Raw genomic sequence first — 21,531 nt, forward strand, 5'->3', positions numbered from 1 at the left:
GCCACCAGGGAAGCCCAAGCATATTCTTAATGTGCAACCGTCACCACCACCCATCTCTCTCATCTTCCCAAACCAAAGCTCTGTCCCCATTAAACATTCACTCCCCCTCCCCTCCCCCAGCCCCTGCAGCCAGCTTGCTCTACCCTTCACTTGGTTTGCATTGTCTGTCTTGTTGCCTGGAGAATTCTTTCTTTATCCTTTAAGCCCAGTAGATTAATGGAATCAATATCTGGGTGTGGCACATCCTGCACCTTATTTTCCTGGAACTCTTTCATCATTATACTTCTCAGTACTTTCTGAATATGTTTTAAATACTTAAAACAGGTTGGGGCCTCTATCCAGGGCACAAGCAGTTCTTCGCGTGAGTGTTCCCACAGCTCTCAGCTCCTGTCTGCTCCGCATCTGCTGCTGTGCCAGCAGGGCCATCCCTCTGTCAGTAACTCCATTTTCAGTCACATCTTTTCTGGATTGGGTGCATTAGTGATCCCACGTGATTCAGTGTTGGGGCTCTCGGTTTGTCTCCAAACTTCTGTCATCTCCCTGTTTCCCTCACTCTGTTGAGATACCGACATATCTCATTTTTGAGCTTGTCCCTGTCCAGTGGGTTTAGTGCTTGAAGCCTGTTTAGGGAATTCCTTCTGCTCCTAGTCATGTTTTATTGTTGGCCGGGTTCTTTGTCTTATGAAGTCCATCCTCTCTTTATCCCCCTTTTCCTCTTCTCTCTCTGCCTTCCTTCCTTCTTTTTAAAAAAATTGTTTATTTGAATTGTGGTAAAATACACCAAAAATGTACCATCTTAACCACTTGAAGCGCACAGCTCAGTGGCTTTCAGCACATTCACGTTGTTGTGTAACCATCACCACATCCGTCTCCAGATCTTTCCCGTCTTCCCAAACTGAAGCTCTGTCCCCATTCAGCACTAACTCCGTCTCCCAGCTCCTGGCCCCCACCATCTCCTTTCTGTCTCTATGGATTTGACTCTTCGAGGTCCCCCAGGTAAGTGGATCCTACAGGATTTGTCCGCTTGCGACGGGCTTATTTCTTTTCTTTTTTAATTTAATTTTATTTTTTAATTTATTTATCTGGTTGCGCCAGGTCTTAGTTGCGGTAGGCGGGCTCCTTAGTTGTGGCTCACAGGCTTCTTGGTTGCGGCACATGGGCTCCTTAGTTGCAGCCAGCCTGCCCCGCCCCCACCCAGCCAGCAGTCCCCACACACAGAATGACACAGGGCTGCTGTGCGGCAGGAATGAAGCCCTTTGGAAGAAGGTGCAAGTGCTTGAGCAAAAGGAGCAGTCGACCTTCCTGCCTGTCCCCTACCCCACCACACACAGCCATGGGGTCTGAGTCTGCCTGAGCCCCGTGGGAGCAAGCAGTGCTGGGACTCCTCAGGGCCTGGGTCCGCTCTCCCTGCCTCGCCTCACGTGGCGCCTCGCCTGCCCACTGGACACTCCTCACAGTGCCCTGGGGATGCAGAGCCGTGGCCACTGGTCCACCCAGGAGGGCTGTCTGTCCTCCCCACACAGGAAGATACCACTAGACTCTGGATCATAGAAGTGGACCATTGTTTTCAAAATAAATCAAACCTCACCTAAATGATGCAGCAGCCAGTTGAAAGGCCTCCCCCAGCCCACTCCCAGACGTAACCACCACACGTCAGCCTGTATTTGTCATTAGATCCCGCCACACAAAATGTTGGACATCCTGCCCCTGTCACCTGATCTGACCCTGGACCTCAGACACCATCGGGACCTGCCAACCCACTGCATTCTCAAAACCCAGAATGGGAAAGACACAGCACTCAGGGTGGGATGCGCTAGACACGCTGAGCCTTCCCCGTGGGTGGACATGAGGCGTTTGCCATCCTGTGCCCTTACAGATGGCGCTCCCACGAGCATTCTGAGATGGGCTGCCATTCGCTGCCATTGCTCAAGGAAATCAAGTTCTGGTCTCTTCGTGGACCCTAGAGTCTCAAGGAGCCCCTCTCACAGCTTCCTGGGGTGCACAGGTGAACGTCCCTGATGGTCTATTGTGTGTGTGGTACCGACCAGGGCTCTTGGCCCCCTTAATCAATAGAAACTGATCAGAGGCCACATCAGAAATTCAGGCAAGACTTTATTGGGGGCCCTGCTGCTGTAGTGGGGAGCGTGAACAAGTAATAGGTTCCCTTGCTCACTCGCTGAGTGGTGGGGGCGTCTGGTTCCTTATATGGGGTGAGGGTAGGGATGTGTCCAGGGGTCGGGCCGGAGAGGTGGCTTAGGAGGTCTGCCCACCCCTTGGTGGTGTGTGCAGGGGTCTCGCGCAGTGCCCTGCTTTTGCTCCCAGCTTTTCAGAAGTGGCAGTTGGGGTTTCTGTCTCTTCGTATCTTGTTGTCCAGAATTTGCCCCACCTGCGCATGTACGCAGTTATTTTTAGTCCCTTATCGATTCTTTGTATTTCGTTGCTCGAAGAGACGTTTGTTTTGGTGCAAGCACTGCAGCAAAGGGTCCCAGGTCTCAGCCTGTCTCGCGTGGACACACATACAGAGGGGCCTCAGCGTGGCCCCGCAGATGGCGCTGCCCGTGCCCGCGGTGCTGCATGCGTCTCGCTCACCAGCAGGCCCGAGGCACTTCCAGCCCTCCCTCTTTTGCAGGCGCTCTATGCCTCTCTCTCCATGGGAAGGGAAGGGAATGGCTGACAGAGGCTTGCCCCGCTCTGCCCAGGGCGGGCAGGGGCCTCCCAGTGCTTGGCCAGTACAAACACCTCGGCAGATACGGGACGGGATGGGACGTAGAAGGCGGTCGGGGGAAATGCACTATGAGTGTTTGCTGACGCCACCGAATGGCTTTATCCCGACAAGGCAATGTCTGGGGAGGGGCCAGGCCAGGGGCTGGGTGTACTGAGGCCCACCTTCCTTTTGCAGACCTCTGCAAGCACCGGGCCCTGGTGGTTTGCTGGGTCACAAGTGGGGTGAAGACATAGAGGTAGGCAGGCTGGCCAAGCTGCAGGCTCCGGTCTGGCGTCAGGGTTTGGACACGTCGGCAGGGCCTGGAGCCCCCCGGCAGCCTGGACGGTTGTCGTCTGAGCCCCCCTGCACCCAGCTGGGCTGCAGGGCAGCCAGCCCACAGCCTTGGTCCTCCCAGCGCCAACACCTGACGGCCGTTACCTAGGCGAGTCACCTCAGGCCTCCCTCTCTGTGAAAATGGAAGGAATTGGGCAGAAAAGCCACACGGTGCGGCAACAGGGAGCAGAGGCTCGGTCGGCTGGCCCCGCGTGGGAGACCTCGCTCCACTGCTTCCTGTCTGGTCTCCTGGGGAAGGTACTTCTCCCTCCCTCAGTGCCTTGGTTTCCCCACTTTGCAAACGGACAGAAATCTGCACACTTCCTCAAGCTGTCTGTATTCAGTGAGAGGATCCAAGCTCGCCCAGCAGGGCGTCGGGCGCAGACTGGGCTCCAGGAAGTAGCTGGCTCATCCGCGGCTGGGGTCTCACGCCTGGCACGGAGCTGAGCCTGGTATGCGGGCACCGGTAAACGAGTACCCCCGTGGACTCCCAGAAAGCTCTGGGGGGAAGGAGGTGGGGGGAAGGGCGACCCCTGAGTGCCTGCGGTTGGGAGGACAGACAGCGATGTCCCACCTGACCCAGGGGCTGGACCCACCCAACCTGGGCAGCAGGGGTAAGGGCTGGCAGGTGCGCGTGGCTCTGGGCTGGCCAACTAGAGCCCCACCCGCGTCCCCAGAACCCACAGGCCGGCTGAGGCTCCCCTCTCCAGCGGCCTCCGCCTGCGGAGGTGACCGGCCGAGAGCCACCGGCTGTCACCGTGCTACTATCCCTCCCCTCCTCCCAGCGCCGTGACCGTCAGCATGACTATTACTACTACTTCCGTTGTAAGGCAGCCCCTCGAAGCCTGGGACGCCAAGACCCTCTCCCACGTGGCGCGTCCTCTGGGCACCCAGCCTCCGGGGTGGGGAGGCGGCCGAGCCTGGGCGCCCCCGGGCCGCGGCGGGAGGGAGCCCGGCCGCCCCCAGTTTCCCAGCCCCCCTCGGCCGTTCCACTGCGGCGGAGGCGCGGGGAAGGCGGGGCGGCGCGCGGAGATGGTAGCGCCCGCTCCCCTGCCGCCACCCGCCGCCTGCCGCCCGCCGCCCAACGCCGCCGTGCGCTCCGACAGGATGGCGCGGGCCAAGCTGCCGCGCTCGCCCTCCGAGGGCAAGGCGGGCCCGGGGGGCGCCCCGGCCGGCGCCTCGGCCCCCGAGGAGCCGCACGGGCTCAGCCCGCTGCTGCCGGCCCGCGGCGGGGGCTCAGTAGGCAGCGACGTGGGCCAGAGGTAGGGGCGGGGGCGCGGGGCGCGGGGCGCCGCGGGAGGGGCCTTGCATCTCTGCGCTCGCATCCCGCACGGGCTCCGCTCGGCTGCACCTGCCGCGCTGCCTGCAGCCCCGGGAAGGGAGGGACGGCCGAGGTCTCCCTCGGGACCCCCAGCCAAGCGCCCCAACCGCTCTGTGTGTCTCCAGCCCGCCTCGGGGAGCCTGTGGGACCCCTGCTCCCTTCTGCTCTGAGAGACTGAGCACAGAGGGCCTGCAGATAAGACCGGAGGGAAGAAAGGCAGTGGGGACCTGGGCGCTGTGCCAGGTGGCTTGGTGACCACTGCCCGAGCCCTGCCCCACTGGAGGCCACACTCTTGTTGGTTCCAGCAGCCACTTGGGGGGAAGCAGGGCCAGCATCTGTGTCCTGCTTCAGAGGTGAGCAGCTGCATAGCAGATGGGAGCTGGGGTGTATCAGGGCTCAGGCTCCCTGGGGCTGGTGCCTGGAGCCAGTGGCAGCTGAGGTGCAGCAGGCTGGTTCCCCAGCCAGGCAGGGGCAGTGCCAACCCCTGTCCGGCCCCTCCTTGAGGCCCGGTGCAGGACGACAGCCTATTTCACAGATGCGGGCGCTGAGGCTCAGTCTGCAGGGCTAATGCAGGGCCACCCCTGCCCTGTGCCAGGAGCCCTTCTAGATGCTGCGGGGGAAACCGAGATGAATCAGACCCAGTGGTGTGGGCACATGTCGTGGGCGCGGAAACCTGTGCCTGGTAGAGGGAGGTGCAGGCTGGGCCGGGACAGGGAGAGTGGGGCTTCCTGGGGCGCTCGCCCTTCGCGGGGGAGCACAGGGAGATGGGCAGGGGCTTCCAGGCAGAGGAAACAGCCAGGGCCAAAGCCTGGGGCGGTTGGGGGAGGCGCTGTGCCGTGTCAGGGTTGGGGCGAGGGGTTGGCAGAGACTCAGCCTGGCAGATGGCAGACCAAGAGTGCCTGGGGAGCCTCCCCCCGCCCCTCCTGCTGGCCACATGCCCTCTGGGCCCCTCCCCACCCTCAAACCCCATTTCCTGCTCCTTGGCCGCCCCTGGGGGCCACTGCCCAGCGGTCATTCCCATTTGCCGGAGGAGACTGCTAAGGCTGGAGATTGAGTACCTCTAACGGGCACGCCTGGTGGCCTCACGCAGCTGATGGGCAGCCCCTGGGCAGGAGGGAGGCAAGGGCCGGCCAAGGCCCTGGAGACCAGGTTCCTCTCTTCTCCATCCTCTTCCTGCAGGCAGTGCAGGGACAGAGGCATGGCAGGTCTTGTCCAGGCTGCATCTGAACCCGCAGTGCAGCATGGGAGCTGTGGTGGCAGGGACACCTCCTCCAGGGAGCCCTCCTCCCATACCCACCCCTGCCACCCCCAGTCCTGTGCTGATGACCCTTCATGTGAGCAGCCTCACTCAGTCCCCCTGCAGCCCCTGAGGTTCAGGGTCCTCATCAGCCTCCTTCTGCAGAGTAGAGGGAGTGTCTGCAGCTGCATCGCTGGCCCAGCAGCACCAAGGGCTGGCGCCTGTAGCTTCCTCTCCCCAAGCGTTAGATGCACACTGTGGAGTTTGCTCTGGACGGGAGTAGGGAGCCATGGCAGGTTTCAGAGCAGGGGAGGACTTGCAGGCTTTGTTCCTTAGGAACACGAGTCTGATAGAGATTCCAGTAAGACCAGAGCCGGCAGGTGGTTGCCCTCTGCCGGAGGGAGCCTGTGGCCGCAGCTCCTGCGGCTGCCCGCGTCCTGCACGCGCCTTCTGGAGCCAGCCGGGGGCAGGGCTCGCTGGGCCACGAGGCCTCGTCCCTGCCCAGGGCGCCCCCCCCCCACCTGCCCCTGAAGCACTGCACCCCCATCTCCTGGACGCTGTGGGGGGATCGTTAGAAACGTGACCGGGGTGTGGGGGGGTGATAAGGACCATCGCTTGAGAGCTTTGGAGCTGAAGAGCCAGTGAGGGAGAGGCTGGCCATGTAGTGAACCCTCCCGGGGGGTCACGGCTGGGCTAGGGCCCCTTCATGCCCCCAGCGACCCTGGGGCTGAGCGGCCTTGCCCCCAGGGGTGCTGCCGTGTAGCCTCACATCTGCTGGGGGGCCCCAGCGCAGTCCCCCACCTCCTGCCGAGTCTTCAGGAGTCCAGCCTCGGGTCGGGGCCAGGGACGGCAAAGCTGGCCTGCATGGACTGGGGCCCGAGTTCGGGGGCCCCACTGGTGGCAGGGGGGGTGCTTTCGGCCCTGGACGTGGGCTGCCCCCTGGCCTTTGAGAGACGAGTCCTTGGGCCCCAACAGCTGTGTGTGGGAGGAGGGGCCCCCGGAGCCAGAATGGGGTGAGGGTGCCGAGGCCCGGAGCTGTCGCCCAGGGGCCAGCAGGAGAGCAGGGGGGCAGGGCAGTGTGCTGGCTTTTGGGGACACCCCTGCAGAGCCCCAGGCTGGTGGGGACAGAACCACTGGAAGGTGTAGGCAGGTTTCCAGGCACAGCTCAGGTCCTAGCCGGGTGCCAGGTGTGCTGACCTGGAAGGAAGAGGGATGCAGAGGGGTGGGACAGCTGGGGCAGGTGAGGCTGGAGAGGAAGGGCCTGCTTACGTAGCAGGCCCCGCCCCCTGGGTTTGGGTTGTGTCCCAGGTGAGGGGCTCACTGGTGGCTTGCTGGAGGGGACGTGGGGGTAGCCGGGAAGGCATGGCAGGGGCCCTGGTGAGAAGGAACGGGCTGCAGAAGGATCTAGGAGGCAGAATTCTGGGGTCTGAGAGTTGTGGGGAGTCATGGCACGGAATGGGGAGCGCTCTGTGGACGGCTGAGTTTGGGGTACCTAGAGGCACGGCCACGGGGAGAAGTCCGGGAGGCAGAGCCCAGGCCGGGGAGTGGGGACCCTTGTGTGGGTGTGGCTATGGATGGGGCCACACGGGCAAGGGGAGGAGTGGAGGCCAGAGGCCAGGATGAGCTCTGAGGACCCGCCGGAGGCCGCGCGCAGAGGTCAAGGGAACTCCAGGGCAGGAAGAGGGTCCCCGGGGAGGGAAGGCAGGAGGACCTGGACGGGGGAGTGGGAGGCCGCCAGGAGGCCAGGCCTAGAAGCTGGGCCAGGAGGCTGTCTTCGCCCTCCCCAGGGGTAGTTTCAGGGGCGGAGCTCACCAACCCTGGACCCTCACCCGGAGGGGACATCCAAGGAGGGGCTCGCTCAAAGCTGGGTTGACGAGAAGGTTTGTGGGGAGAGAGGGGGAGCTCCAGCCGCGGGGTCTTCGTGCAAAGGCCCACAGGTGGGGTGGGGCCTTGGGGGCGGGGTGCAGTCAGGGGTGGGGCCTGGGCGGGGCCAGTGCGGCTGCTGCAGGGCCTGGGCGGGGGTTGAAATCGCCCGGAGACCCGGGCGGCAGCTTCAGAGAGTGGCCGCTGGGGGGCGCCCGTACACCCAGGGCCCTGACTGAGGGCGGCCCCTCTGAGCCTGGCTGCCCACCAAGGACGCGCGGGGGCGGCGGCGGTCAGGCCCCGCCTTTGCAGAGCCCTGGGGCCGTCTGTGGACTGCGGGGGGCCGGGGAGGGCAGGAAGCAAGGGCTGCAGGGAACACCGGCTTGGCCAGCCCAGGACCAGCTGTGCACTTTGCTCTGGGGGCCCGAGCCCGCCCTCCCCGCGTGCTCTGAGCCCCACGCGTGGCCGCCTCCTCCAGCTCCGGCTCCCCCTCGGGCGGCTCCAGCGCGGCCCTGCCCTCGTGCTGTTCTCCCCAGGACCCTCGGGCCTCCCCCGCCCCTCCTCCCCTGCAGATCTGCACTTTCATGTGCCCGCCCCCTCCAGAAACAGGGCGAGTCTCCCTCTCCCGACCTGTCCTCTCCTGCCGGCGCCCCTCACCCGCTCTCAGCAAGTTCCTGGTCCGCTGTGACCGGCTCTGGTCCTGCCAGGTTCCTGCCACCCTGGGTGCAGCTGTCGCCCGACTCAGCACTGGGGGCAGCGCCCAGGCCAGAGGGAACCTGAGCTGGATAAACACGCAGAATCTGGGCCCAGTTAAGCCCAGGTTTCCCCTGCTCTCTGCAGCGCCCAGCCCCACACCACACCCACCCAAGACCTCACCCGCCGGGGCACCAGGAGCTGTAGGCCGGGGGTCCCACCCAGAGGGCCCTGCACAGGCAGGCAGGCAGGCCGCTCCCCCCTCCCCGCCTGTGGTCTTAGGGAGGCAGTGGTCCTCTCTGAACCTTGGTTTCCCCTTCTGGAAGATGTTTGCTTTAAGAATTGAAAGAGAGGCCCCGTGAAGCCCTCTGCGGAGAAGCAGGCCCCAGGTGGGTGTGTCACCAGCAAAGAGCAGACCCTCTGTGCCCCCCTCCCTACTCCGCCCCAACACGGGCAGTCTGGCAGCTCCCACCAGCCTCTTCCTCCTAGCCTCCCTCCCAGGTCGGCACAGGCCACGCCCACCTTGGTGTAATCTGGCTGTGGTCAGTCTGGTAGAGCCCTAGGCCAGGCCGCCCAAAGGGCAGCAGGTGTGTGTTGCTGGCCCAGTAGAGGGGTTGCCCCTGGGGGTCCCTAAAAGCACTGGCCTGCCTTGTCACCCAGGAAGCCGAGGGGCAGGGCAGGGGGTGCAGTGGCCTGTAGAGGGCGGGGGAGCCCAGCAGAGGTCGTCCAGCCAGTGGCCCTGTGTGGGGCCCGCCTCTTGCGGCCATCAGCTTCCTGGGTGTCAGAGGGTGGCTGACGGTGCTGCTTCCTGGACACCGGGGTCACGCAGGGCCTGGGGCGGGCTTAGTGCCGAACAGTGCGGTAAGCCCTCGCCAGACCTGCGGTCCTGCCGCTCGCCTGGCCACAGGCGGGTGCCCATCCCGCGTGCGGTCTCCCAGGTCTAGCGGTCACCCCGTCCCGCCCCGGGCGGGACGGGGCACGTATGCCGCACTGCCGCGCGCACTGTGCCGCTGTGCGGGTGCCGAGGGTGCCAGGCCCAGTCGGGAGTGTGCGCACGGGCGCACCCCTGCTTCCCTCGGACCCTGCCCGCGTCCTCCCTATGTGTCCCTGCCCACACCTGGTCCAGGAGCCCAGGCCCTCTGTCTGTCCATCCGTCCGCGTTGATGTGTCCACTCCATTCCGTCCCCAGGCTTCACCTGGAAGATTTCAGCCTGGACTCCTCTCCGTCTCAGGAAGTGCTTGGCTCACAGGTGGCCTCCCAGCCCCTGGCAGGCCCGGGGAGGGAGGGCAGCTCGAGCCATGCCAGCCCAGGGAGGGTCCGCTCCGGCCACAGCATCTGCCCTGCAGCCGGGTGGGAGCGGGGACACGGCCGCTGCTGCTGGGCCTCGGGTGGCGCTTCCTGGGGCGGAGCCTGGGGGTAGGAGACGGGGGTGTCCGGAGGCGAACACCCCACAGGTTGTGACCACAGCCCTCGGGAGGGAGCAGGGACCCCTGCCGTGGTGCCTACGTGGGGACAGGCGTACAGGTGACCGCTGGTGACCGTCCGGACCCCCAGGCGCCTGGCTCGGCTGCCCCGCCGTGAGCCCTGCCAGGCTTTTCCTGGCTTCAGCTAGGATTTAGGTCAAGCAGAGGGTGCTTTGAGGTCGGGGTACCCAAGCGCCCTCAGCAGCCCCATCGGGCGCGTTCCTGGGAAAGAGCCCCCCACCTGCTCACACCCACGGCGTCCAGGGTGGCCACCGACTGGGGCCTGGTTTTTAGTCTCGTTAATTAACACCGTCGACATTGGCCACCACCGCGCGCGCAGGGCTTCCCCGCGCCGCCCCCTGCAGCCCGAGGCTTTGCGCTGTTATGCCGCCGGCAGGAGCCTGGGAGCTGCCCTGGGCCTCAGCCCCCCAGCGGTGGTGCGGTGGGTAACAGGAGGGGGAAGGTACCTCCTCCACCGCAGGGCTCTCCCAGCCCCACCAGGAGCGGGTCTGAGACCATGGGAGGATGTGGACGATTGCGGCCACCTGAGGGGCCGAGGCTGGGGTCCTGCTGCCCCAGAATTGCATTGTCACGGGCAGAGCAAACATCCCTGGGCCCTCGGAGGCCCAAGGAGGCTCACCAGGGCCCCTGACCGAGCCAAGGCGCCAGTACAAGGACGCTCTCTTGGACTGGGGAGGCCCAGGACGGCGCCGTCTGTTGGTTTGAGAGGTCACCCGGAGCCCTTGCTCTCCTCGGTGTGCCAGGCACCGGGAGGGCTGAGTGGCAGAGGGGAGGCGCATGGCTGTGGGCTGACGTGGGACGGCGGGCGGACTGTGCCCCAGGCTGTTCCGTGGGAGGAGCTGCAGGAGAGCCTGTGCCCCCGATGCCCCCACAGGCGAGGCTGCAGCTGGGGCAGAGCAGCCCGTCCACAGCCCGTCCGCCTGAGGGCCCCATCTCCAAACCCAGCCCAGCCCGGCTCCTTGCCCGCCCACCCTGGGACCTGCCACTGCCCGGGAGCAGGGCGGGTCAGGGGCTCTGCCCGTTCGCAGAGTAGCCGCGGCCTCGGCCTTGGCAGTTGGGCCCCGGCCCTGCTCTTGCGTCTCGCCCGGGGCTCCGTGGCCTCCTGCGTGGAGCTCCCGGGCACCTGCTGGAGAGCCACCGGCACACAGCAGTAGACCGGGAAGAAGGCCGCCAGACGTCGGTCCCTTGTGAGTTCAAGGCTGGCACAGCTGGGCGGGTGGGCCTCCCCACAGCCGTGTGCCTAGTGTCCCACCGGGACCGGCCGCCCGGCCCTGCGTTTGCCGCTTCCCGGCACAGGCCATCTGTGCCAGAGCTGCCTGCCGGGAATCCCTGGAAGGCCACGCCCGCAGCCTGCCCGTCAGCTGCCGGTCAGCAGGGAGAGCTGCAGCCCCTTCTTCCACCTGCCCTCGCCTGGCAGGTCCGGTCCTGGTTGGGGGGGGGTGGGGGGGGTGGGTGGAGTTCAAGCTGCTCTGCCGGCACGAGGGGGCCTCCTCTGGGCCACCCCAGCGTGGGCAAGGCCCTGCACACCGGCAGTGAACGCAAGCTGAGTGGGGATGGGCCACGGCAGCCTGCTGAGACCTGACTCCTACGCCCCTGAAACTCGGGAGACCCAGGGAGTCCAGAGCCCTGTCTCCTCTGACCACTGGGTGACCTGAGGCAGCGTCCAGCCTGGGTGGGCCTCAGTTTCCATGTGTGTAGGGACGGGGCTGGCGGGACCCCTCCGAGAAGCCCTGTGGCAGGGCTTGGGGACATGGCCCTCCAGCTGCCCGGCCTGGACCGCCGTCCTCGCCAGCCTGAGAGCTGCTCACTCCATGGCGGATGGAAGGGAGCAGGGCTCGGGACTGTCCCGGGACAGGGAGTGGGTTTGGCCTGTCCAGTCCTCGGGGCTTATGGCCGAACCGCAGGGGGTACCCCAGGGACCGTCTGGGGCTGGGGCTCTCAGAAGCCTCGGGGCCCCGTGACCAGGCCTGCCCAGTGCCGCAGACCTTCCTGCACCCCGGGCAGCGGGCAGCAGGGGCCCCGCGGTGCGCCCAGGCCTCCCCGCCGGGCGTCCTGCCGAAGGAGCGGGTGAATGCATGCGAGCGGGTGCAGACGGAGTGGACCCCTTGTCTGCCCTCGCCCGGCTCTCGAGCTGTTTGCCGGGCCGTCGCCCTGTGAGCTCGTAGCCGGCTCCTGGCTCTGGACCCCCACGGAGCCCTCCCCCGCTCCCCAGAGCAGCTTCCTGTGGGCCTGGGCACCGGCTCCACCATGGGGCCGCCACAGGGCCTCAAGCCACAGCTGGTGGCCGGCAGCCATACACGTGGGTCTATGGCACGGGCCGTCTCTCCTGGGTGATGTGAGTGGTGGGTGTGGACCGAAGTCAGGCTCAGAGCAGGTCCAGCCCCGATCGCTCGCACCGAGCTGGTGGGCGCCGGGCCCCGGCCACGGGTGTGGCCGTCTCTCACTTCATCCTCTCTCTGAAAACCAACACCTACCTGGACTTTACGAGGGAGGACCTGAGGCACAGAGAGGACCGTGTTAACTTCTCCACGGTCGCGGCAGCCCTGCCAGTCTCCCTCAGGATGCCCGTGGCAGCCGCCCGAGCCCCAGGTGAGGCGGCCGAGGCTCAGACAGGCGGGGCCACAGGCAGGGGAGGGGCGGGGCTCTGCCAGGCCAGACGGTCCGTGACCCCGGCGTGGCCGCATCCCCCAGCAACTTGCGGAGCCAAGAGCACATCCTGCAGCTGAATCACACCCGTTGCACCCGCACTTCAGAGTAAATGGGAAGCTTGTAACTTACTTTCTGTGGTGGGAGAAGCGGGCAGCCACAGCTCGTGAAAAATTAAAAGCGGACGCCGCTCCGTGGATTTCCCCGGGCACCCAGGCTCGACCTCCCGGGGCCGAGTCTCCGCCGGGCTCCGCCGCCCCCCACCCCTTTCTCTCCTCCCGCGTGGAGAGCGCCCGGGGCCGGGGGGGGCCTGTGCAGATGGGTGTCCACAGCCGCCCGGGCAGGGGGCTGACGGGTTCCATGTCTGAGGCGTGACCAGTCCCGGTTGGCAGTCCTGACCCCTGGGCCTGTGCGGGGACTTGCGGGGGCAGCAGCGGCAGCCGCCGTGAGAGGCATGCGGGCTGGGGGCGTGGTGCACGGGGGGGCAGGTCCCCGGGAGGCTGAGGAGGAAGGAGGGAGACTCGGCCACCAGCCACGCGCACCCGCCACGTGGGCCGAGCTGGACCTTGCTGGCCAGATGAGGGCCAGGAAGGGGGTACCCGAGTGGAGGGGCACAAGGGCTGGGGACCCCTCCTGGAGGCTTCTCTGTGCAGGGCAGGACGGTGGGGGAGTGGTCCCTCGGGACACGTGGGCACCGCCGAGGGGCGTCTGCCCCCTGACCTGGCCCAGGCCCAGCCTGGCTTGTCTGAGCTGCTCCTTCAGAGAGAAGGCATTTGACCAACTCCCCAGAGGGACCCTCGGATTCCCGCAACCCGGCTCTGGGTAGCACCTGCAGAGGAGGTTGGGGTTCAGGTCCAGTGGGGCGTGCTGGGGTGCAGTGTACAGTGGATGCGTTGGGGTACAGTAGGGTATCCTGGGGTGTAGTGTGCAGTGGGGTACACAGAGATATACTGGAGTATAGTGGGTGTACCAAGGTACAGTGTATGCTGAGATGTGCTGGGGTGCAGTGTACGCCAGGTGCACTGGGGTACAGTGGTGTGCACAGGGATATACTGGGACATGAGAAGCGTGCTGAGCTGCTGTGTACAGTGGGTGCGCTAGGGTGCAGTGGGGTACGCAGAGATGTGCTGGGGTACAGTGGGTGCGCTAGGGTGCAGTGGGGTACGCAGAGATGTGCTGGAGTGCAGTGGGTATATTGGGATGTTGTGTGCAGTGCGGTGCATTGGGTACAGTGTGCAGTGGGGTGTCCTGGGGTGCAGTGGGGTGCACTGACCACTGGCTCTGGGCTTGGACCCCGCCGGTCTGCAGGAGGCCTGTCCTGCCACCCCGGCTGACCGCCCTGCACCGGGACCTGAGAGTGGGGAAGGGCCCACGCCACCAGCTCCTCCCCCTGGGCCCTTCTTGAGCCCTGTGAGCAGTGGGGGCCACTGTGGTCAGGCCAGGGCCCCCGAGCCGGCAAAGGTCAGGGAGGTGCTGGGGCTCTGCCCAAGCCCCCTCCCGTGGGCCCATCACCAGGGAAGGTCCAGACGGCTGCTGCCAACACATCGAGTCTGTATCACACACTATGCCTAGAACAGGCTTAAACGCTTCGTGGAGATGCTGGGGCAGCCAGCCGCAGGCAGAGCAGCGCCATTGAACTTTCAAGGTGACAGCGGCATGAATTTCTGCATCGATAGGAGCTGGAGCCTGGTCAGAGGGGGAGAACGTTCACAGCCCTCCACCCTGGTGGACGACGACAGGGAGGTAGGGGTGGGGAGCAGGGACCTGGGCCAGCGTGCGCCTCACCTCTGCCTGTGGACCACTGTCCTGCATCCCATCTGCTCAACCACCACCTCCTACATGCAGCCCTCCAGGGTGCCTCTGGGTAGCACTACTCTGCCTTCAGGGCACTCAGCTTCTCTGCCTCCTGTGTCACGGTCTTCACACAGAGTGTGCCTGAGCAGCTGCCTCACCTGGACAGTCTTATCGCACCCACGCAACATCCCTGAGGGTGGCGGGGCCGCCTCTACCTGACATCTGGGTGAGGTGAGGCACAGGGCCTGGCATCTGGACCAGGCGTTTCCGGTCAAAAGCCCCGCCCCAAATCCCGGGCTCTTGGTGCCTCTGTCTGGTCAGGGGGCGAGGACTGGCCACAGTGATGCCCACGGGCTGCTTGTGGGGTCCTGACCTGCCAGTGGGGCAGATGCAGCTTGGAACGGAGGCCGTGTGGCAGATGCCAGGTGCTAACCCAGAGCAAGGCAGCCCCGTCCCAGGGCCCCCACCCGGCAAGGGAGAAGCGGGGCTGGACCATTCCCACCGCGGGAACCTGGCTACAGGGTCGTCGTCGTGCTGTCAACACTGGAGTTTCCGTTATGGTGGAACGTTAAGCTCTCGCCTAGCCAGCATGCCGGCCACAGCGGGCTTGCGGCCGAGGCGGGGGCAGCGGCCCGTGGCCTCCGGGTCCCTAGTGACCAGACGAGCCATCCCCACCCCCTGCCTCCTCGTTCGACAGCAAAATCCTGCCAGTCCGTGTGGTCTGTTCCCAGGATGCTGGGAGCCCGGGCAGGGGCTCAGGGCATCTGGGGGTCATCCAGGGAGGGGGCCCACTGCCGGCCTGTTTGCCTCGACCATCCCGCGGGCTGCAGCGAGTCTCCAGGCTCAACCACCAGGGGCCTCCAGACAAAGCAGCTGACCATTGGCTTCTGGAACATTCTATACTAATGATACGGCATGTTTTGAGCCAAGGGCCACACAGGCCACATGTAATCCTGGTGGCCGCCGTGACAGCCCAGGCTAGGGGCCTGTGAGCATACACCTCTGCGGGGCCTGGAGGTCCCTGGGCACTGAGAAGGCAGCAGCCGGTGGGCAGGTCCGCTGGGGGCCTGTGGGGATGCGGCACCCAGGGCCTTTTGTCCGAGGTGGCAGCGCTGATCCTGCTCTGGCAGCGGGGAGGGGCCCGCCGTGTGGGGGGCTTTGGGCTGCAGCCCCCGCTGGCCCCGGGCCCACTCTTCCTGCCCGCCCCCCAGGGTCCAGGTGGAGTTCTACGTCAACGAGAACACCTTCAAGGAGAGACTTAAGCTGTTCTTCATCAAAAACCAAAGATCCAGTGAGTGGGGCCTTCGGGGTGGGGGGCAGGGCGGCGGGAGTGCCCCTCACCTCCGGCCTGCACCACGTTCCACCCTGTGGGGACCCGCCGCCCCTGGCAGCCAGGTGGCACCGTCTCAGCCCCTTCACCCCGAGGGGCTCCCTGGCCCCTCCGTGTGGCCCCACCCTCCCGCTGCGGGTATCTTCCACCTGCATCCCAGCAGGAGCTTGGCCCCCTGGGATGCAAGATGGGGTGCGGAGGTGCCCGTGGGTCCTGGCCCGTCAGTCTGTCCATTGCTCCCCTCACCCCCCCCCCCCCACCGGTGACACCAGCCCCGGGAGCCCTCTGTACCACGTCCATGAGGCGGGACAGGGTGAAGCCTCTCAGAGGCCGGCCCAGCAGAGCCACCCGGTCAGCGCTGGCGGGGCAGCCGGTGCGGAGGCCCAGGTGCAGAGGGCGGAGTGCGGGCTGGGACCCCGGCCCGTCCGGGAGCCCTGACCACCGTCCCGCCCCCACAGGCCTGAGGATCCGGCTGCTCAACTTCTCCCTGAAGCTGCTGACCTGCCTGCTCTACATTGTCCGCGTCCTGCTGGACGACCCGGCCCTGGGGATCGGATGGTGGGTGACCTGCGGGCCCGGGGCTGGGCCTTCCTGTGGGCCCTCTGCCGTTACAGAGGCCGATGGGGTCCGCACAGGGGTCCGTGCCCGGCGCCCTGTGCCCAGGGCCTTGGGGAGTCCTTCCTTCCCCCATGGGCCCCCACCCAGTACCCCTCCCCAACAGAGCCGTGGCCAGGATGCCACCCTCAGGCTCCAGCTGACCAGCCGGCTCAGCACGGGCAGAAGGGTGTCCTTGTCGTGGACGACGGCTGCGTTTGCAGCCACACCCGGACCTGGACAGAGCTCTCCTTGGGGGTCTGGGATGCCCCCTCCCTGCTCGCCCAGGGGTGCACGGGGGTGTCTCAGCGAGGGGCTCTGGGTCGCTCAGCAGCTCCTGCTGGGCAGGCAGGGGTGCCAGGCCTCGGTGGGGGGAGGACGTGAGTCTCGCGGTGCAGGGCAGGGGTGTGCCTCTTTCTTGGGGCTCCACCCGGTTCCCCTTGCCCCTCCCGGCCCACCTCCCCATCTGCTCCGGGAGCCTCTCTGGACTCCCTCATACCCAGATGTGGGGTTCTGGAAGGTTCTGGAACGGTACTGCTTCCCTCTTTTGCTCTGTCTGGGGGTCTCCCCAGCTTTCTCTCCCGCCTCTGGTTGAGAGTTTCACCTCTGCTCTTGTGTTTTCTGATTTCTGAGAACGCTTCGTCTCCAAGCGCCGCTCCCCCTGCAGGCGCCCTGCCATCAGCACTTCGGGTTTGTCTGAACCGCTTTCCTTTCTTACAGTTCCCCCTTCTGCTCAGTCTCTGCTCCCCCGAGCTCACGCTGAAGGGACTTCCTCAAGCGTCTGGCCACTCACACTAAGGTTGGGCTCTCGGAGGCCGAGGGCCCTGTGGTCAGGGTGTGTGGCCAGTTGGTCACCACCGTCCCCTGGGTCTGCCTGGCTCCTCAGGGCAGATCCTTCCCCTCTTCCCTGCAGGGTAAGGCCTGGCCCCTGGGCTCCTGCCCGCTGAGCTGGGAAGGAGGCCAGGGTCAAAGTTCACAGTGCAAGCTTGTAGTTACCTCCCCGCCACGTGCAGCGGGGTGGGTTCCCCAGGCCAGACCCTCACCCACTCCTGAGAACGGACCTCCTGTCTTCATCAGGAGTGCAGGAGGACAGATCCCACCGTGGTGGTTTGAGAAGGAAACCGGGGTTCTGACTCTCCAAGCACTTTCCTGGGTTCATCCCACCTTCTCCCACTCCCAGAGGCGTCTGGGACATGTGGCTTTACATTCCCACAGGGACCGGCTCTGTTGTATTCATTGCACAGCACCTGGCACATGACGGGTGGGTGGGAGAGCGAATGGATGGGTGAGGGGAGGGCTGGTAGATGTATGCGTGGGATGGATGGACAGGTGGGTGGATGGATGGAGGGATGAAGAGATGGATGGATAATGGATGACTGGGTGGACGGATGAGTGGATAGAAGGAGGATGGATGGGTGGGTGGGTGGATAGAAAGGTGGATGGCGGATGAGAGGGTGTATGTGTGGATGATGTAAGGACGCTGGATGGATGGGTGGATAGATGGCGGGTGGATGGGTGGGTGGATAAATGAGTGGATAGAAGGTGGATGGTGGATGAGAGGTGGGTGATGTAAGGATGGTGGATGGATGTGTGGGTGGCTGGATGGGAGGGTGGCTGGGAGGGTGGCTGGATGGGAGGGTGGCTGGGAGGGTGGCTGGATGGGAGGGTGGCTGGATGGCGGGTGGCTGGATGGGAGGGTGGCTGGCTGGCTGGATGGATGGATGTGTGGGTGGACGGATGGGAGGGTGGCTGGCTGGCTGGATGGATGGATGTGTGGGTGGACGGATGGGAGGGTGGCTGGCTGGCTGGATGGACGGATGTGTGGGTGGACGGATGGGAGGGTGGCTGGATGGGAGGGTGGCTGGATGGGAGGGTGGCTGGATGGAGGGTGGCTGGATGGGAGGGTGGCTGGCTGGCTGGCTGGATGGATGTGTGGGTGGACGGATGGGAGGGTGGCTGGCTGGCTGGATGGACAGATGTGTGGGTGGACGGATGGGAGGGTGGCTGGATGGGAGGGTGGATGGATGGGAGGGTGGATGGATGGATGGATGGATGTGTGGGTGGCTGGATGGGAGGGTGGATGGATGGATGGATGGATGTGTGGGTGGACGGATGGGAGGGTGGCTGGATGGATGTGTGGGTGGATGGATGTGTGGGTGGACGGATGGGAGGGTGGATGGATGGATGGATGGATGTGTGGGTGGACGGATGGGAGGGTGGCTGGATGGGAGGGTGGATGGATGGGAGGGTGGATGGATGGATGGATGGATGTGTGGGTGGCTGGATGGGAGGGTGGATGGATGGATGGATGGATGTGTGGGTGGACGGATGGGAGGGTGGCTGGATGGATGTGTGGGTGGATGGATGTGTGGGTGGACGGATGGGAGGGTGGCTGGATGGAGGGTGGACGGATGGGAGGGTGGCTGGATGGAGGGTGGCTGGATGGAGGGTGGCTGGCTGGCTGGATGTGTGGGTGGCTGGATGGATGTGTGGCTGGATGGAGGGTGGCTGGATGGAGGCTGGCTGGATGGATGTGTGGCTGGCTGGATGGATGGATGGATGGAGGGTGGCTGGATGGAGGGCGGCTGGCTGGCTGGCTGGATGGATGTGTGGGTGGACGGATGGGAGGGTGGACGGATGGGAGGGTGGACGGATGGAGGGTGGCTGGATGGGAGGGTGGCTGGATGTGTGGGTGGCTGGATGGAGGGTGGACGGATGGAGGGTGGCTGGATGGAGGGTGGCTGGATGGGTGGATAGATGGATGGATGGATGGATGGATGGATGGATGGATGGATGGATGGATGGAGGGCGGCGGGATGGAGGGGGGCTGGCGGCCGCTGTGGGCATTGAGTTTGCAACCACAGGCTCAGGCTTAGGAGGAAGTGCGTCAGTTGAGAAAAAAGGAGGAGGGAGCTGCCCGTCATCATGGGGCTCTGTGAGAGCGAGGTCCTGTTGGCCAGTGACCCTGGCTTTGCTTGTAATCTGGGGCAGAACTAGCACGTCTGCCAGGCCCCGCCACCCTCCCAGTGGGCATCCAGGTGGCGTGGGGAGGCTTGTCCTCGGGAGTGACTCAGGGACCTGCGTCTCGGAGCCGGCACCACGGGGCAGGAGCTCGGCTCTTCTGCGTGTCTCGCGCACATCGCCCGGCCTTGTTTCGGCAGCTCTGGCCTCCAGGAGGCCCTGAGTGCTGCAGGGTCCGTCGCTGGCCACGCGCAGCCCTTTCTCTGCTGGCAGCCCGGGTGGAATCCCCACTCCCTCCTGGGCTCACCTCTTGTGTTCTCCTCACCCGGCCTGCCCCTCATCCGTTAGAGAGCCTCCGAGAGCGTCTGCAGGGTGCGAGCAGCTGCCTGTCCCCCAGGTGTTAGAATACAGACGCCTGTCTGAGTTGTGGGGGCCCTGGTTGGGGAGAGTGTGCCCCCCATATGCCCTAGGCCCGTGGCAACCCTGGGAAGGGTCTGGTCCCTTCGGGGGCGGTGCTGGGAGGGGCCGTGGCCGGCCAGCTCCGTCTCTCCACAGCTGGGGCTGCCCGAAGCAGAATTACACCTTCAACGAGTCGTCCTCCGAGATCAATTGGTGAGTTTGCCACCCAGCTCCCACTCAGAGGCCCAGGGCCGGGTCGGGTGGACAGAGGGTGACACTGCCCAGCCCCCCAGGATAGATGCCCAGCCGCAGCCCGTGACCCTCCTGGGACCCCCAGGCCCTGGCCAAGCAGTGGGCAGTGGCGGGATGGCCCCTCAGCGTACAGCCCCTGAGGCCCAGGAGCAATCTAAGAGTGACAGCAGGGTCAGCAGCAGCCGGCCTGGCCCAGCCCCCATGGACCGTGGGTGGGAGGAGAGATGCAGTGAGGACCTGCCGGAGGGTCAATCGCTGCCTCTGCAACTCACGGCCCTTTAGCCAAAGAGAGCAGGCGCCCAGTCAGGCAGGGGGAAGTGACGCCAGAGCGGCGGGGGTGCCCGGTCCACACGTCAGGACGTGTCCCAGGGTTTTGGCCGCCTTCCTGATGGAAGCTTCTCCTTTCCAGCCTCCCCAAACCCAGAGCCCCCCTTTGGCCTTAGCCTGCACCTACGCCCCTCCCCTGGCACCCCCGGCCCAGCCTCGCAGAGCGGTCCTGGTACTTGGCAGTAGCAGGACCCAATGTACCAGACCCTGCGCACTGTGTCCCCAGCTCCGCAGCTTCTCCCGCTCTGGCCCGGTCGCCCTGTCCCTGGAAGGCACGCACAGCTGGGGTGGAAGGGACACGCCAGCCCCTCCCTTCACACCCGGCCCTGGAAGCCTCTGCTTTCTGGGCCTGTGCCTCGGGGTGGCGGCCAGGGCAGCTCCTGAGCCCGGGCCCAGCTCTCGTCCAAGCAGCCCTGAAGGCCCAGGGATTTCAGAGTCTGTGTCCCTCGGCCAAGGAAACAACAGCCCAACGCCTCCACTGCGGCGGGGGCCCTCCCACCCCACAGGGGCCCACGGGGGTCAGGGCCTTGGCCGTCTGGGGTCTGGCTCTGCACTGAGCACGGCCACCTGACCCCTCCTGCTGGTCTCGCCCCAGCCTTTGTCCCGGGGCTGCGTCTGGGCAGGGACACCCCCACCCAAGTCACTCCCCTCCCCTACTGGGTTATGGACGAGGACCTGAGGTCAGAAACCGGGGAGCGTGATGGCCAGCACCCCTGCCCCTGCGGGGATGGGCGTAGGAGCCTGTCCCTGGGAGCCCAGACGAGAAGGGGAGGCCACCTGGGCCAGCTGCAGACTCTGAGCCCACGGCCCGTCCCCAGGGCAGCCCGCTTAGGCCCTGGCCTCACAGGCCCCGCCCTGGGGCCCCCTTTCCCCTCAGCCCCTCCGAGGGCAAGGCTGCTGCCCTCCGTCCAGCTCAAGCAGCAGCCTGCGGTCAGTAGAGGCCCAGGGCTCACCTGCCTCTCTCCCCAGGGCCCCCATCCTGTGGGTGGAGAGGAAGACGGCTCTGTGGGCCACTCAGGTGAGTGGAGGCAGCACGGCTCTGGGGGGTCCCGCCTGCCGCGGCCCCGCTCAGAGGCTCCGGCCCCTCCCCGCCCCAGGTCACCGTGGCCGCCGTCAGCTTCCTGGAGACCACGCTCCTCACTTACCTCAGCTACAAAGTAAGTGCCCCCAGGCCTGGCCCTGCCCTCCCCCCGCACCCCTCCCCCGCACCCCTCCCCCACACCCCTCCCCCACACCCCTCCCTGGCCCCCTCCCCGCCCACCTGCTCTGAAGCCCACCCCCCTGGCTCCCCAGGGCAACATCTGGGAGCAGATCTTCCGCGTGGCCTTCGTCCTGGAGATGATCAACACGCTGCCCTTCATCATCACGGTGGGTGAGCCGCCAGCTGGGGGAGGGGCCGCCGAGCCCGCGCCCCCTGACCCGTCTCCTCCGCAGATATTCTGGCCGCCGCTGCGGAACCTGTTCATCCCGGTGTTTCTGAACTGCTGGCTGGCCAAGCACGCCCTGGAGAACATGATTGTGAGCCGCGGGCCGGGCAGCTCTGGGCAGGGTGGGCTCCCCCCTGCCCCGCCCCTCCCCTCCCGCTTCACCTC

The 21,531-nt window shown here is 65.7% G+C and overlaps 1 protein-coding gene across 12 annotated transcripts in view; it reads left to right on the plus strand.

Moving 5' to 3' along the window:
• KCNT1 (potassium sodium-activated channel subfamily T member 1) overlaps nucleotides 1-21,531 on the plus strand; it is a 70,159-nt gene that overhangs the window by 23,881 nt on the left and 24,747 nt on the right. For 7 of the 12 annotated variants that reach the window (XM_049711707.1, XM_049711710.1, XM_049711709.1 and 4 more), the window contains exons 1-8: nucleotides 3,824-4,299; nucleotides 15,288-15,367; nucleotides 15,865-15,964; nucleotides 19,517-19,573; nucleotides 20,909-20,957; nucleotides 21,037-21,096; nucleotides 21,233-21,307; nucleotides 21,374-21,457. In XM_049711707.1, coding sequence (XP_049567664.1) covers nucleotides 3,839-4,299; nucleotides 15,288-15,367; nucleotides 15,865-15,964; nucleotides 19,517-19,573; nucleotides 20,909-20,957; nucleotides 21,037-21,096; nucleotides 21,233-21,307; nucleotides 21,374-21,457 — 966 coding nt within the window. In that variant the 5' untranslated portion in view covers nucleotides 3,824-3,838. Of the gene's footprint in view, nucleotides 1-3,440; nucleotides 4,300-15,287; nucleotides 15,368-15,864; nucleotides 15,965-19,516; nucleotides 19,574-20,908; nucleotides 20,958-21,036; nucleotides 21,097-21,232; nucleotides 21,308-21,373; nucleotides 21,458-21,531 lie in introns of those variants that run through there. The other 5 variants (XM_049711712.1, XM_049711719.1, XM_049711714.1 and 2 more) reach the window with 2 other exon arrangements.

This window comes from Orcinus orca, chromosome 6, assembly GCF_937001465.1.
Source record: "Orcinus orca chromosome 6, mOrcOrc1.1, whole genome shotgun sequence".
Classification (NCBI taxonomy): Eukaryota; Metazoa; Chordata; class Mammalia; order Artiodactyla; family Delphinidae; genus Orcinus; species Orcinus orca.